Source organism: Silene latifolia, chromosome 11 (genome assembly GCF_048544455.1).
Source record: "Silene latifolia isolate original U9 population chromosome 11, ASM4854445v1, whole genome shotgun sequence".
In the NCBI taxonomy this organism is placed as follows: Eukaryota; Viridiplantae; Streptophyta; class Magnoliopsida; order Caryophyllales; family Caryophyllaceae; genus Silene; species Silene latifolia.
The window spans coordinates 92961493-92979668 of record NC_133536.1 but is presented as its reverse complement, the minus strand read 5'-3'; the positions used below and the strand labels follow the sequence as shown (position 1 = coordinate 92979668).

Sequence of the window (18176 nt, the reverse complement as noted above, 5' to 3'; positions counted from 1 at the left end):
ACTTGAATAACCAATATTAAACGTTATAGTATTAATATGTAGTGATATTAGGAAAATAATAAAAACTAAGATTACCATACAATCCATTAAGAAGTTATTTAATCTTGAAGCATAATAATATGTCTGGCGAAAATCATTAAAATTAGAACGTGTGCTACGGAAACGAAAATAATAAAAGTTGTACAAATATAAAAAAATCTCATATATGAAATTACAGTTTACCCTTAAATATGTTTACGAATGATCTTTTTATGTACAAAATCAAGGATAACAATAATATCATGTTATATTAACCTCATATATCGAAGTGGTGAGTATTGAGAGAGAAGTTAATTCAATTAGTTTAATTACCGTTAATGATGAAATCCGTTATCGTCAGAATGAAAACTGTCTTTTTTTTTTTCTAAACTATATGTACGGTAATCACATTAGTGATGAAAATCGTATTATGTCTTCGGAATGAAAAAAGTTAATTAAATTACATGTACGTCGAATCTCTAATTATAGACTTATTTATATTTACTAACGCTCATTGATATACTCATATAACCAATGATAGCGCATGTTATTACGACCCGTGCATTTCTTGCACGGATTTGCATTATTTCACTATAAATTAATTAAGAAATAGATTAACATTTTGTACTTTAAATTTAAATTTAGGTAAGATGAGTGAATGCTTTTTTAGTTAAAAGAATACAGAAAAATAAGAGTTTTTATCTTATGGACATCGTTTACAAAAAATATGAATTAATTATGAGAATAGATAACAAAACATCTATTTTACGGGGTCACTTCTAACTATTTTGAAACTTATTCTTCATATACGTATGTGACGCGTTATCCATCATATATAATCAATAGAAGTCAACATTTGTGACGGGTAATACATCAATATATTTGACTTTCTTCAGCAGATATGAGGGGTACTCCGTCACAACACCTGCAATAATAGTGGCGTCATTGACTCTTGTCAAAGTGTCTTTTTATGTGAAGGTCTGTGACAGATTAATCGTTATAAAAGCACTTCCGTCACATATCTGTCACTAATCCGTCAAACTTCCAAAAATTGTGACATATTTTGTTTTCCTCATAGTTGTCTATCATAAACCCTGTTTTTTAGTGTACTTTATAGAGTGAGTCTTTTCTCACTTGTCGCTTATCAACACAAACTTTAGTATTTAAACATGTGGATAAGAAACTTGTTTATTTGTCTCAACAAGCAAAAATTAAAAGTTCATAAAGGCTCTTTACGAGATGAAATCTTGAATTCTTTTGCATATAAGTAGAACATATAAAGTTTATTTTTTTACAGTTATATACACGCCACATCAGCTTGATTATTGGAATTTCTTGAGGTTAGAATTATCGAATCTAATTAAATATTAGAGGAGTCGCCACCGAATTTATGGAAATTCAGACCCATTCAAATCTACTTCGCACACTAGAGCGCAAAGAAAAATGCTTTAGAGTGATATAAGCTTCAAGATTCGTCCCTAGTCACTCTTAAGTAAAAAAGACTCTCGCAACTGTTAAGAATCTGGTATCCACAAACAAAAGGATTCTAAGTAACAAGTGAAGTTACATGTCGGAAACTCCTTTAATCCTACACCCGACTCTGCCGCACATGTAGCGGCCTCCACTAGGTTAGTCCTCGATGTTTAAAAAAAAAAGGCTTAGTAGAATGGAAATGAAGAAGTGCAATCGATAGTTCGAACCAAGCAATGTGAGACATTTCTATGTCGTTTTAATGCAATTTAAACCTTGGTCGAAGTTATTTTAGCATGTGAGTTCGATTATAAAACTATAAGTAAAAGAAACAAAACAAGAAAAATAAATTATAGCTCGGGCACATGACCAAAATCGACTCGAATCAAAATCGAAATACGACTCGAATCAAAACAATATAAAAATACAAATTACAAATTGGCCTGTCTCAAGTAAAAACCAGCCCAAAAAGACATGTGCTGAACTACCTCGAAATGTGTGCCATGACTAAGCACACTTCCATAAGGATTCCGCGCTTTGCTTCTGTGAGCCTTCGTCTTCGATTTGGTTAGACATGTGAATACAATACAAGGAAGCTGACACAACCATAAATCTATTAGTCAGTATATTCTAACCTTGGATATGATCTTTGTTATTAGGACATAATCTCCTAAATATGTCAAGTGCATATATTGTATCCCTTAATATCTACTGTAATCCCTTGATTGTAGCCCTTGATTATATCATATACATGAATGATGTATATATAAGACTGACAATGCAATGAGAATCCTCCGAGGGGAATAACTTTCTCTTTCATGATATCTGAGCAAGAGAGCATTTCTTCTCTACCAATTCTTGAAAAAACTTTGTTATCTTCCTCAAATCCTTCATAGAAACATTAGGCACAATAGTAAACTATGCCGAAAACTCCAAGTCAACTCCACAACACACTACCACGCCTCCCCGCCCAGCCTTCTTTGCTTCAAACACCAAAAATTTCGTTCTGATCGCCCTTGATCACACCGCCTCCAATGCGGCTGGTATTTATACTACATGGTGTGAATTGTTCCTTAACCATGCTACCAGTTTAGAGGTAGTCGGCCACTTTGATGGTTCTTCAAATACCACGACTACGACGGATGCCACGTGGACAAAACTTAATGTTTTCGTTAAGTCCAGGCTCTATGTATGGTTTTCCTCCAATCTTCTACAGGCATTGATAACGCCTGGTGCCACCGCCACTGAAATCTGGACTAAAATAACAAATATTTTCCGCGATAACACAGAAGCCCGTGCGATTCAACGTGAAGCCGAGTATCACTATCTGGTTCTAGGTGACATGACCATTGATGCATACTACAACAAAGTTCAGACTATTACAAGGCTTCTCAAGGATTGTGATGCATCAATCAATGATCGAGCCATGGCCATGCAACTGCTCCATGGTTTAAATGAAAAATACTGTGACATTGGACGCATACTGAAGCATCAAAAGTCCTTCCCAGATTTTGACGGAGCACGCACTACCTTATTTCTTAAGGAAAGGGACATCATTAAACGTGAATCACAACTGGCTAATGATTCAGCGAATGTATTTACTGTGCTTCATGTTGACATAACTACTGGATTTTCATCAAAAGTCCAAGGCAAGGTGTCATATTCCCATAAAGGAAAAGGCAAAGCCGGTTCATATAAAGGTCAAGGAAATGTTAAACAATCAACAAATAATGATGCAATGGCCACTGTCATTGCAGGTCCAGTTCTGTCTTGGTGACCGCCAGTCAGCTTCGGCCCATTCTTCTTACCGCAGCCATATTTTCTGCATTGTAATCCATATGTAGTTGCTCCTCAACATGCCACTCTGCGCTCGTGAGCTAGCTATCAACCACACAACCATGGTCGTGGAATACTAGGACTAGGACCAGGACCAAGCGTTGCGCAACCAGTTACACACCTCCCCACTGTAGTTGGACAATCGCCTCCAGCAAATGTCCATCCCACTGATTCCTCATAGGCTGCTTTTTCTAGGGAGCATTCCCGCACCGACTGAAAAATTTTAGCTAGTGATGGACTTGTCAGTTTTAATGGGCATTATGACTCTCACGGACCCGGTAGACTACTCGTGATATATGGACATTGAGCAAATGCTCACTAAGCGTCGGACCGAGGTAACCTTCAAACCAGTTTGAATTCGAGTACTATTTCGCCTTTTTGGTGCGATAATCGATCATCATTTCCTGTTATATGTAGCGGGTAAAGTACCTTAACCACTCCTTCTCCATCTTTACTCTTAAATGATATTCTTATTGCCTCTCAACTTGTCAAAAATCTAATCTCTGTAAAAAAAGTTCACTCGTGATAAAAATGTGAGTGTTGAGTTTGACCCATTCGATTTATCTGTGAAGGATCTTCGGATCAAGATGACTCTTCTGCACAGTAATAGTAAGGGTGATCTTTATCCTGTCTCCTTAAGTGCACCCATAACTTCCGCTGCTTTTCTCACTTCAGTTCACAAAAATGACACATCTCATACTACGTGGCATTGACGGCTGGCACACCCAGGCGATCACATTTCTAAGCTTCTTTATTCTAGTAGTTCAATTTCAATTAATAAAGCCAATAGGGCTAGTATTTGTGATGCTTGTTAATTAGGCAAACATGTTCGTTTTTCTTTTCCTTCGTTTCAAAGTGTGTGTCGTGCTCCCTTTAACATTATTCACTCCGATTTGTGGACATCCCTTATAATGAGCAATTCTGGCATTTCTTATTATATCATATTCCTTGATCACTACTCTCATTTTCTATGGGTTTATCCTCTCCGGTGCAAAACCGATGTCTACTCCAAATTTCTTCATTTTCGTAGTTACGTCAAAACACAATTTCAAAGGGACATTAAATCTCTCCAATGTTACCATGGGGTGAATTTGACTACAATAGATTTAAAGAATTTTTCATATCAAACGGTCTCACTTTTCGCTTTTCATGTCCCAAAACTTTGGAAAAAAACGGAAAAGCTGAACGAATATTGCGAACTATAAACAACATGATCCGCACACTTTTATTTCAAGCCTCACTTCCACCTACATATTGGGTAGATGCACTCCACATGGCTACTCATATACTAAACATTCTCCCCTCCTCTACACTTCAGAATAAAACACCCTTCGAAATTCTTTTTCACAAACCTCCCTCGTATTCTCACCTGAGTTTTTGGGTGCCTTTCTCACCTAATTCGATCTAGTCATGCTCCTCACAAACTAGCTCCCCGCTCTACTGCATGTGTCTTCCTTGGATATCCTGATAATCATCGGGGTTTCCGCTATCTTGATCTTACCATTAGACGAATCATCATTTCCCATCACATAGTGTTCGATGTGGACACTTTTCAATTTCACTCTATTGAGCCCCTTTCTCACTCAACTTATGCATTTTGTGACCAAAACACTGAAATGCCCCTTCCCTACAAGAACCACTTCCTCTCTGGTGACAATCCCCCTTCACCCTCAAATTGATTTGGGGGTTTTTTACACCCATAAACAACGCACCAACATTGTCCCATCTCCAAAGCAGTCCTCTATAACACCACCTCCTCCCTCTCCCACAAATACTCATAAAGCCATGAATGATGAATATATTACTTTAATTCAAAATTGTACTTGGATTCTGGTACCCCTACATTCGGGGGTTAATGTTGATAATTCTATGTGGCTTTTCAGGCATAATTATAGGTCTGATGGCAATTTGGAGCGCTATAAGATGCGCTTGCTAGCTGATAATAAATCACAATAGCCATGCATCGATTGTAACGAAACATTTAGTCCTGTGGTTAAACCTGCTACTATCTGCACTGTTCTAAGCTTGGTAGTTTCTCGTTCTTGGCCCATTCACCAACTGGATGTCAAAAATGCATTTCTATATGGTCATTTACATGAAATCGAATACTTGCGACAGCTGCCTTGGTTTGTGGATAAATAAAGACCAGAACATGTATGTCTTTTGAGGTGGTCTCTTTATGGCTTGAAGCAAGCACCTAGAGCTTACTACCAGCAATTTGCCACCAATATCAGTTCTCTTAGCTACACCAGTAGCAAATCAGATTCATTTCTCTTCATATATCGTATTGGTCAGGACATTACATTTCTTCTCCTATATATGAATGACATTATTTTTACTGCTACACCTGGTTGTCTGTTTCAATCTACTATTTCTCAGCTACACTCTGAATTTGCTATGACTGATTTGGGCTCTCTACATTACTTCTTCGGAATTTCTGTTGGTTTGTAACATCACTGGCCTCTTTCTTTCTCAACAGGAATATGCCAAAGAAATTTTGGCTCGGGTTGATATGACTAACTGCAAGCTTATTTCCACTCATGTCAACACTCTAGCAAAGTTATCTAGCACTACTAGAAAAAAGGTTCCTGGTGCAGCCTTGTATCACAGTCTTGTGGGTGCTCTTCAGTATCTAACTTTCACACGTCCAGACATTGCATAGACTATTCAACAAGTTTGTTTATTAATGCATGATCTGCGACAGATCACTTGGCTTACAACTATACTGTTCATCATCTCACCAGCCATTTCTCGATCTAGCGCCGAGGCTGAGTATCGTGGAGTAGCAAATACGGTTGCTAAAGCTTGTTGGCTACGCAACCTGCTTCTGGAGCTTCGTTGTCCATTGTCACGAGCCACTCTTGTGTATTGTGACAACATAAGCGCTGTTTATCTCTTCACCAATCATGTCCAATATCAACGCACTAAATACGTAAAATTGGATGTACATTTTGTTCGTGAGAAAGTGGCTATCGGACAAGTTCAAGTTCACCATGTACCATTTTCATCTCAATATGCAGACATTTTTACATTCCTGTCCTCTCAATTCCAAGAGTTTTGATCCAGTCTCAGCGTTCGCTCGCCATCGCTATGATTGTGGGATTGTATTAGTCAGTATATTCGAACCTAGGATATTATATTTGTAATTAAAACATAATCACTTAAATATGTCAAGTGTATATATTGTAGCCCTTAATATCTGTTGTAATCCCTTGATTGTAGCCCTTTATTATATCATGTACACATGTGTGTATATAAGACTGGTAATGCAATGGGAATCCCTCAAGGAGGATAACGTTCTCTTTCAAAATCAAGTTAGAATGTTTATTAGGAATTATACGATTTGCTACGGTAGTATGTATAACGATAATTTTTATATGTCTTTTCATTTCAAAATAGGTTGTTTTGAAATGGTTCTAATAGATGGTAACGACTCTTATGAAATAGCGACTCTTAAATATTTAAAGCAAATGAAATAAAATACAAATAACAAATAAATAAAAAAGTTATATCTCTATGTTAATGCCTACATCTAAGAGAAATTAGGATGTTAAATAAAATAAATAAATTGAGTTAATGTTATTAATTTACAAGTTGAATTAGATAAGTCATGTACAAATTAGAACATATTAAGAATAGATTAGGAAATACAATCTTAAATAGAATATGTAGGTAGACGTCTAGAGAGACGATATCAATGTACTATTCGAGCGATTAGATGCGAAGGATAGAAAAGAACAAAAAAAAAATTAATAACATGAAGTAGATGACGGAATGACAAGCGCGCCTAAAGAGGCGTCATTAACACGTCATAATATGACTTGCAAAAGAAATAAAAAAGAAAGAAAATATTTTATTTTTTTTAGGGAAAGAAATCGATTTATTTAGTAGGTCATTAACACCCCTTATATGTACCATTTTTTTTTTTTACAAATAATCACCTTATATGTCCATTTTTTACAAATAATCACCTTATATGTCCATTTTTTGTAATAACCACCTTAATTCCTTGTTAATTCAAAAACTTAACATCTAAATTGGATTACGACCTTTCTAAAACCCGATCTAATTACGACATTACGACTCTAACTTAACTAAATTAGCTAAACTACTCTTACTAATTACACTCACCCAACGCTTACTTATTAAAACCCCAAATGAATTGAATCGCTGCAACCCCAAAACAATTGTTCATTCTCGGTCCTCAACACTGCCAGCAAGGATCGTCCATTAACAGAATTAATAATAACTGTAGTAGGTCCTTAAATATTTGGGTTTAATACCTCAGAATCTCTATTTACATCTTAAAAAACAATGTCTAACTAACTACATCTTCATGGATTATTAATAGGACAATTAGCTAAACCCTATCTACTCACTCTATCCTAGTGAATAGTATAGATTTACTTAATTTTGTGAGGAGGAAATAAAAAAAGTGTAAACTATTAACTAGAATAAAGGGAGTACATCTTAAAATTGGGTTTAAATCAGTTTAAATTTAAACCGATTCAAATAATAAGTGAAGTAGGTCCTTAAATTTTTGGTGTTATTATCGATGTACAATACAATTCAATTTAGAAATTTCAATCTTAAAAAACAAGGTCTAACTAACTTCATCTTCAATGGATTATTAACAGGACAATTGGCTAAACCACGGAGGAGACCTACACAATAGACGATACGCTTCAAGTGAAAGAAAGATAAGTCCCATAAATGTACATAATTTAAAACTAAAGTGGAAGTTTGAGGCAAAAAGAGATATAACAGCAACTCCGTCCATATATGATGGAGTTATATACTTCCCAAGTTGGGATGGGTACATCTATGCAATTAAGTCCTTAGATGGTTCTCTCATCTGGAAACAGTTCATACAAGAGGTTACTGGGATTCAGTCGCCTGGGTTTGTTGTCAATGTTAACGTTACTGTCGCAAGGGCGTCTCCGACCATAGTTCCGGACAAGGGAATCATCATTATTGGTATATATGGACCATCTTATGTAATTGGTCTTAGAATCAAAGATGGTTCTTTGGCATGGATGACTAAGTTGGACAACCATAATTCAAGCTTTATTACCATGTCCGGCACCTACTATAAGGGGTACGATTCGATTATATATAACTATTATAAATCAATGATTTTATAGTAAAAAAGAAGGGGAAAATGTAGTATTCCGTACAACAAACGTAGCTACATTTCAAATGTATGTACTCCATAACTTAATTCCTCCGTTTCTATTTGTAGGGCGTTCTACGTTGGTGTATCATCACAAGAAGAAGAAAACAACATAGAAGAATGTTGTACTTTTCGAGGCAGCTTTGTTAAACTTGATGCAAAAACAGGCTCCATACTATGGAAAACCTTCATGTTACCAGACAACAACGGTAAACGTGGGGAGTACGCAGGAGCTGCCATATGGGGGAGTAGTCCATCAATTGACACCGCCCGAAACCTTGTGTACATTGCAACTGGAAACCTATATTCAGCTCCACAACATGTGCGTGATTGCCAAGTTGAAGAGAATAATCAAGCTTTTCCGTCACATGGTGATGAATGCGTAGAACCCGATAATCATTCAGAGTCGTTTCTGGCATTATGTTTGGAAACGGGTAAAATTAAGTGGAATCGTCAATTAGGCGGATATGATGTTTGGTTCTTTGCTTGCAATAATCTTACTAGTTCTCCAAGTTGTCCCCCTGGACCTAACCCTGATGCTGATTTTGGCCAAGCACCAATGTTGCTTACTGCTGATATTAATGGAAGTAGGAGAGACATTGTTGCCGCAACACAAAAAAGTGGCTTTACGTGGGCTCTTGATCGAGATAATGGTGATCTTCTATGGACCACGGTATGTCTTCTTCCATCTTATTCCGAAACCAAATAAAACCCGTTGTATAATACTCTCTCCTCTCCTTTCCATTGAATAGTTATCTATTGTTTTTGCCATAGCCAAACAAAAACATAATTCCACATATATATGAAAAATGGGCCACACAAACCTAAAAAAAATTAAAAAAGATATTTTTTGATTAATATACACCCAAAATGAAAATAATTGCGTGAGAGGAGGTCTCAGAGGCACCCACCGCCATAATATCGATGATATTAAGCAAAACACCCAACAAATAAATAGTGTAACTAAAATAGAATAATCAAGGTTCTTCAAAAAAAAAATAGAATAATCAAGCCACCGCAATTTCACGTGGAATTACTTTCAAATAGGGGGATAAACCATGGTCATCTCGACAAATCAATCCATTAGTAAAAAACAATTATTGAAGGTTACAAAAATAATAACCAATCACTCACTCAAAGGAAGTATACTAGTAAGGACATACTTCATTACTCCTACGTCCTAGCCAATTGTTTCCTTATTTCATTTTAGGTGTATCAATTAATTGTTTTCATTATTATTTTAAGAATGTATTTGATGGGTAACTGTGGACATGGGCCACAAGCCGTAGTCACGGGCCACCTGCACGCCAAGCCAAATTGTAGACATGCATCGGTTTGAAAGCCACGCTCGGTGACGTAAAAGTGCTTTCGACCGGATCGCTTTAGATCGGTCGGTTTCGTCTCGGTAAAGGTCTCGAAACGATGCAGAGATGTTCGGAGTCGCCACCAAGCATTTGTGGGATGCTTGGAACCCGTTCGAATCCACTTTATACCTAAGTCAATCAAGGCAAAAATGCGGTGTTTGACATAGGTACTAAAAATAAGGACTCGTCCCCCTTTTAGCATTCTATGCCTAAAATGACTCTCGTACGCCCTGGATAAGGCCATGCACTATCCAAAGGTTCTGAGTAAGGGGTGAGGGTACGTATTGGGAAGCCCTTTAATCGGACACCCAATCCCGCCCGCGTTAGCGGCCTCTACTGATCGATCGTGGTTGTTTAAGTGCAAGAGTTGATAAAACGGTGTAAAATGCATGAATGCGCATCCAAAAGTTTAACCTAACATTTGAAAGTTTGCTAAGTCGGTTTGTTTATCCACATAGCATGAATTTGATGTCAAAGTTGGATTTAGATTGATTTGCATGTGAAACAGAAATTAAACACCCATTTACCAAATTCGGATTATGATGCCTAACACGATCCATTTATTTGAAAAAGGGTGTCAAATGACAAAGTATAAAATGCAAACTCGTCAATCTGATCCGTCACGTATTCGGATAAACCGTAATCGGGATCGTCCTAGACAAGTATCACAACGAGACAGAACAGTGTCAGGCAGCCCCCTTGGGGCGCGAGCCTATTGGCGAGGGGATGGGGCCTGTCAAGGTTTTGGAATATGAAAACAGACGGCCTCTTGGGGCGCGAGCCATGAGTCGACCCAAGGAGCGTCTCCGGGTTGTTTAAAATGTTGTTGCAAGTATGGTTTGCATGACTCGGAATAATTACTATTATGTTAGTAATATTCGTTGTCGGATTTGCAAGTTTGGAAAGCATATTAAAATGTGTAAAAGGAAAATGTTTGATTTGAACTAATTATGTTAAGTTCAATTATTTGTAATTAGTCAAGTTTGTCATCGTACTCGGATTAAACCGACATGGTATGAAGAACCAAAGATGATTATGAATTATGACTAATATGTTTGCAAATGTAAATAAATGAGAAAAATGGTAAATAAAATAAAAGGGGGTTAAAATACCCTTTAATTTGTAATTAACCAATAATATCATCGAGTTACGGAATAAACCGTCATGGTATAAAGAACCAAGGTGATTATAATTTATGGCTAAAGAGTTTGTCATAAAAATGATTTGACACATTCGAAATGGTAAAAACCGATTGCAAATAAGAAATGAAATAAAGAGGAAAGACGAGAAGAAACACGTTTGAGTCTGACTTGAACACCCACAAGAGGCGCGAGCCTCCCTGCATAGCAAGGAGCTCCTGTCTCAGGCCAAAACTCGGTTTTGGCTCGTCTAACCTATGTTTGAATCGTGTTATGCATTGTTCATGCTCATAAACTCATAAAAACAGTAGAGACATGAAATAAGTGATATATTTACACCCTGAAACTTACGTGTATTGATGTTTGCGTGGTAGAGACTTTAGAGACGGTTTTCTCGTTGTGACTACTCGCGATCAAAGAAGTCTAAAAGAGTGCCTTAAAAAAGGATTTGGTTTTGAAAATATGTTGAAAATATGTTGTTGGAAAACATGTTGATTGATGAATGGAGTTGGTCAAATGGGTCGGTCGAATGCACAGCGACGGTACCAAAAAATACGTGTAAGGCTTGTGTTTATGATCGGTAGGTCGTAAACACGTGTCGATTTTGTGACTTAGGAAGTCGGGTCTAGAAGTTTAAGGGAGAAGGAGGGGGCAGACTCTCGCGTGAGGATTGTGTTGTGTGAAGGGTGGTATTTATAGAGAAATGTGGGGAGGTAGGTCGGTTGATTTCTCTTAGAGGCTAAGCAGACACCTGCTTTAGACGCGAGCTACCTTGTGATACAAATGGGTGTATTGTCCTTTTTAATTTGGACGTGGCCTTTACTCCTTCTATTATTTGGTTGGTTTGATTTGTGGTAACCAAATGAGATGTCGTGTAATAATATGGGCATCTAATAAGATGATTTTGGGTGTTACTTGAGGTAGGTGTTTTGTGTGATTGATCGGGTTTGACCCGTGTGAGTTGGGATTTAAATTTGGAGTCGGTTTTTGGCCCGGTGTCGGTTTTTACTCTAATTAGGGTCATTTTAATGGAAATGACATGATGAAGACATTCATGGCATTATTTTTTATATTCGGGATTTGGGTTGACTCGGGTTGACTCAGGTTGACTCGAGTTGCGGGTTTCTGAGTCGGTTTTGGGTCCGAAGAAGGTTTCAACTCTAAATAGTGTTGTTTTAATGCAAATGACATGATAAAGACATTCATGGAATTATTTTTGACATTCGAGATTTGGGTTGACTCGGGCTGACTCAGGTTGACTCGAGTTGTGGGTTTCTTAGTCGGTTTTGGGTCTGGAGACGGTTTTAACTCTAAATAGTGTTATTTTAATGCAAATGAAGTTAGCAAACTTTTGAAATCATTTTTCATATTCGAGTAGTGCATTAAACCGTCTCATGTATAGCCAATCCATGCACGCATATCAAAAACACGTTATAGTCCGATCATCATCGGGTGGTTTTTGGAAGGTGCGGATCTTGGGTATCTCTGAGCCCCCACTTTGACTGAGGCTTGGACATGGCGAAAGTCAAAGTATGGCCTCCAGGTCAATCGAAGATTACAACCTGAAGACCATTGCGACGTCGAGGCGACTCAAAAGGGTTTGAGCCAAGGACCTGCCGTCGGGAAGGGCGACGTCGAGGCGACTCGGGGATTCGAGTCAAGGACCTGTTGTCGGGAACATTTTAAAGTCCGTCGACTTTGATGCGGGTGGTTTAAAGTCCATTAGACTACGTATAAAGGCTCGCCAGCCATAAGAAGGAGTCATGCCTGAGGCATCTTCGGGATATGTCCTTGAATTGTTTGCAAGGAAAGGCTCGCCAGCCGGTGTTGAAGGTGGTGCGTTTTGAGGCTCGCCAGCCATAGAAAGGAGTAATACCCGAGGCATCTTCGGGATATGTCCTTGAATTGATTCTTGTGTGCGTGCAAAGGCTCGCCAGCTATGTTGAATGTACGTTTTGAGGCTCGCCAGCCATGTTGAAGGTGCGTCTTGAGGCTCGCCAGCCATCGATGGTCGGATGATCGACAGTGGGAAATAGCCTGAAACATCGGGCTTATTCCAAGATATTGTCCGGTAATGACTTCCAACCAGGTTGACGTTGATAGGTTTGGCTAGGGAGCCACGATCTCCAACTTGCTGGGGTCGTAAATGAACTCCGTGGGGATAAACCATCTGAGCAAGGCTCTCTGGAAAACCAATTAGGGAGAGCGTTGCATCGAGATCATGAATGATGTTGCGAGGATCTTTGAAAAACCTGTGGGACTCTCATTTGAAAATCGGCACTTGCTGGGGAGATAGAAACTTCTCAGGACTCGCCGGGATATGAATTGTTGCTCGTTGGAAGGTAGCGTATGCCATGTAATCGACGCGGTTAAAGCCTTTGGACTTGACGGGTCGGCGTTTGTTGGGAAGAACACAATACTCTGTTAGAGTGCGTTTGTCTTATCAAGATTACCTGCAGGGTTAGTGACCACACAAATATGCAGTCGCATAGACAAGCACGTTGAATGCAAGCATATAAGCACGTAAGCACATAAGCATGTGAGAAATTAGCATGAAAGCAACTAGCATGTATTATCTCACGTGAGGGGAGATAGAAGTTTTGAATGTTGTGAAGTTTAAAGGCGAGTCTTTTTACTCGTAGATCTATGATTTGATAGATTAGAGACACGTGACCATTGCGATATTGATTCGCATGGACGCGTACCGACAGACTGACATACAAGATGCCGTGAACGTGACACAAAGTCAGTGTCGACATAACACGGGGGTGACTCTGACAGACTTTGCACATGTAAGTGCAACTCCTTGGCCAAGAAAGGGTGACAACGCGTATCAAATTCCTGAGGTAGAAGGTCCGCTCGGCTGGGGAACATTAATTGATTATCTTCTTCAGACATCTTTGCCTCCGTTTGCTTGTTTTGAGATTCCTTCTCGAGTTTTGATGATTCGGAGAGCGGAACCAAGACCTTGTCGTCGTCCGAACCGAGCACTAGGCTGTGGGCGGTTTTATTTTGGACTGTAGTGGAGACTCAAAAGATGTTTGAGGATAAAGGACGGGTGGCGTCTCGAAAGAGAAGCCCCCAGAGTGAGAAGGTGAGATTTTGACAAAGTAAGGAATGGGCGACGTCTTAAGGAAGAAGCCCCCAGTAAAGAGATTAATTTTTGCAGCTGGATGGGCCGCTTTTGAGGATTGATATTAATGGTTGAGATTGAAATAGGTGTGCGGTTGTGTCCTTGTAGGTGACTGCCTAGGTATTCGCGTGTTTGCGAAATCAAACCAGATCGTAGTTCTGCGTGTATGTGCAATGGGTTGCAAATTGAAGGTGTGAAAATTGAATGTGTGTGGGGCTGTGGTTGTGCCCTCGTAATAGGACTGCCTACGTATTTACGTGTGTGCAAAATCAAACCAGATCGTAGTTCTGAATGTGTGCCTAAGCGAGTTGTTAGGACCTTAAAGTGTGAGGGTCACGACGGTAAATTCCGTTTGATGACTCGTCTGAATGTGTGCCTAAGCGAGTTGTTAGGACCTTAAAGTATGAGGGTCACGACGGTAAACTCCATTTTGTGACTCGTCTGAATATGTGCCTAAGCGAGTTGTTAGGACCTTAAAGTGTGACGGTCACGACGGTAAACTCCGTTTGGTGACTCGAGAAATTGATTTGAGATAATTTCTCCTTGATCATGAATCGAAGAGGTGTAATTTGTGAAAATGTTCCTTATCATGTGAGCACACTAAAAAGTGGACCCTAAGGGTAGATTGGGTATCTCCCGTTCTCGGTAGCAAAGCATTCGAGGACTCTGTATCTGGGTCAGGGTGAAAATGGCTTTGACATTATGGAATGTGGAGCTTGGTGATGATAGGTTAGTTTGACAGATAAAAATCTGGAGTTGAGGGTCACGACGGTAAATTCCGTTTGGTGACTCGAAGGTTGATTGGATATAATTCCCTCTTGATCATGAATCGAAGAGGCATAGTTTGTGAAAATGTTTCTTGTTATGTGAGCACACTAAAAAGTGGACTCCAAGAATGAAATGGGCATGTCCCGTTCCGGGGAGAACGTTTTGAAGGCTCCGTATCCGGGTCAGGGTGAAAATGGCTTCGACATTATGGAATGTGGAGCCTTGTAATAATAGGTTTTTTTGGCAGATAAAAATCTGGAGTTCGCATTTTGTGGTGTTTAGGCCGATGGGTTACGGCTTGTAACGTGGTGCGGAATGAGGTCGCAAGCTTGATGTGGCCTGAGCACGAAATGGCTGGTAATTAATGTGGGATCAGAATCCCATGTCTGGACCTTAAAGGTTAAGGTGTGATATTACGAGCTTAAGGGGAATCCTCAGAAGCCTAGATAGTTCTCCCTATAACAGTCTCTAGAAGGAATTAGGGGTGAAGCAGTGTTGGTTATGATCTTGAGGGGAATCCCCAGGATCCTAGATATGTCTCTTTGTAACAGTCTCTTGAAGGACTTAAGGGTGAAGCAGTTTTGGTTATGATCTTGAGGGGAATCCTCAGGATCCTTGATTGGTCTCCCTGTAACAGTCTCTAGAAGGACTTAAGGGTGAAGCAGTGTTGGGTTTGTTGTTAGTTGACGAGTCTTGAGCTCTTGTTTTAACTCTTTGACATTAGGTTTTGGTATTTTTGTGTTTTATACTTGTTGGTCCCGGAGTTTGGAGGGAAGAAACGTTGGTCATGGGCTTTGGACTTGTCGGTCCTGGACTTGGTGTTTTGGACTGACTTGTTTGGTGTTTTGGACTTGTCGGTTCGGGATTTGGTGTGTTGGACTCGTTGGTCCTGGGCTTTGGACTTGTTGGTCCTGGACTTGGTATTTTTTACTCACTTGTCCAGGATTTTGTGTGTTGGATGCTTTCTTTAGATTTTGGCCTTTTTGAGAAAAGGGTTTCAATCTTGTTTTGTTTTGATTTTGGCTTGGGTCATGACCTTGACGTTGGGTGAGTAGCCTTTGGCTTTGGCTTTTGCTTTGAGTGATTTGACTTTGGTTTTTGATTTGACTTTGACTTTGGCTTTGGCTTTGGCTTTGGCCTTGAGCGAATTGCTTTTGGCTTTGGTTTTTGCTTCGGCCTTGAGCTTTGGCTTTAGGTGAATGGATATTGGCTTGGACCTTTGATTTTGGCCTTTCGCTTTGACTTTGGGTGAATGGCTATTGGCTTGGGCCTTTGATTTTGGCCTTTCGCTTTGGCTTCGGGTGAATGGCTATTGGCTTGGGCCTTTGCTTTTGGCCTTTCGCTTCGACTTTTGGTGAATGGCTATTGGTTTTTGATTTATTGGTTCTTTGCCGTCCTTCGTTCGAGGCAGGTAAAGGTGCAGACAGGGATGTACTCGTTGGTGAGAGGTTGATATTTGATGATGGGATGTTTTTGTGGGGAATGGGCTTGCCTTCCATCATTGATCATGAACAAGGAGATGTTCTGGTTTGTTATCTAGGTTCGTCGTAGGATCCCTTTGATAAAAGCTCGTTCTAAATTGGGTGCTAATGAAAGGTTTCTATTGCCAGACATGGAATAGGTAAAGAAAATGAACACGGACTTTCGAGTCCTCTGCTTACTCGGTCGGAACGTCACTCGAGTATACTCACGTTGAATTGGAACATGTTGTTTGTTTTAAATCAATTCTCAAATCAATTCTCGTTGTCAACGGGAAATGGTAAAGGGGAGAATATATGATAGTTGGAAATTGTGCTTTTATTTAGATAAATATGATTTGAGAACAGACTCGATGAATACGTGTGACTCATGGGGACAGCCCCCAGTTATTATTTAGGAATAAAAGGACAGACGCTAGGATAGATATGAGAAAGCCTAAGACTCGGACTCGGACTCGAACTCAATCGTAGATACGAACTCCTAATCATCATGTTCCTCCTCGAAGGTCTCTTTCGCAACATCCAACGGCATGAATGTCTGGTTTTGAGCATTGGCCCACTTGAGCACTTCACTCTCGTTGTTTGGGACGCCAGAAGGATGAGATCCAATAAGGTTGTCCTGTTTTTGAAGAGTAAGGCGTCCATGGGGACCATTCTTTTCCATGAAATGATTCAGGGTTGATAAAGACAACCTGCCACCATCGAGCATGTTTTGGATGATATGTTTGAGCTTCCAGCACGTCTCTATGTTGTGCCCATTACCCCTATGGAATAAGCAATATTGGGAACCGTCCCAAAACCGACCTCTTTTCTTGGGTGTAAGATCTGGAGTGGGGTCAATCAGTTGGATTAGTCCTTCAGAGACAAGAACTCTAAAAGCAATGGCATAAGGCATGCCCAAGTCTGAAAATTGTCTTTGCGGGTGTGTGGCTCTTTCTAGCGAAGGCTTCACAAATTTTACTTCGGTAATGCGGAAGACTTACTTTTCGGGAGGGGTCGCAGATGTTGAACCCCCTTTAATGATTTCATCAATGCGAGAAATTTCTGTTGATAGGTCCTCGACGCTTTTGATGTTACAACCCTTCAAACGGGATGCATAATTTGGCTGAAGGCAGTTAATGACATGTTTTACTAAAGCCCCCTCTCCTGACCGATAGGATGGTGTTAAGTCTACCTTTCTCCTTTTTAGCAAATGATTGGTAGAATACTCATCTTCTCGATCACCCAAATCGATGAACTTCCTATAAGGCCGCCCAGTTTCTTTGTTTGGAGTGGTTAGGAGTAAGGAGAAAAACCTGCCATCCTCAATTCCATCTTGTATGGCGTGCTTGATCTCGTAGCACGCTTCAGTTTTATGCCCCTTGCCTCTGTGATATCGACAATATGCGTAGCCATTCCAAAATTGGGTTATGTTTTCGGGTTTTGGATCCGGAGTGGGACCAATAGGTTGCAGTAATCCTTCTGAAGAAAGTATCCTCAGCGCGGTGCCATATGTTATTCCCAGATATGTGAATACCGTTTGATGTTTTCCACTGATTCCAACATTGGTGTTTTTTGGGGATGTTTTTGTGAGTTTTGTTTTTGTCAATCCTGGGCGGAAAAAGGATTTGGTTGTTGTCAATGGGAAGTTTTTGGGATGTTGCTTGGTATTTTGAAGGGGTTTTTGGTGAGGCAATTTCATGTTCTTTGTTGGTAGGTTCGTGGATGTGGGAACCGTCGGATGACTCCTCATTTTCAACAGTTGTTGGTTGGTGAATGGAGGGTTGGTGTTCTTCTTGACGGTCAGGTTCATTTTCA

General features: G+C 39.6%; 1 protein-coding gene across 1 annotated transcript in view; it reads left to right on the top strand.

The window, feature by feature from the left end:
- Positions 1 to 18176, top strand: part of LOC141614982 (uncharacterized) — a 32147-nt gene that overhangs the window by 7208 nt on the left and 6763 nt on the right. The window contains exons 2-3 of the mRNA XM_074433611.1: positions 7962 to 8422; positions 8567 to 9170. Coding sequence (XP_074289712.1) covers positions 7962 to 8422; positions 8567 to 9170 — 1065 coding nt within the window. The remainder of the gene's footprint in view (positions 1 to 7961; positions 8423 to 8566; positions 9171 to 18176) is intronic.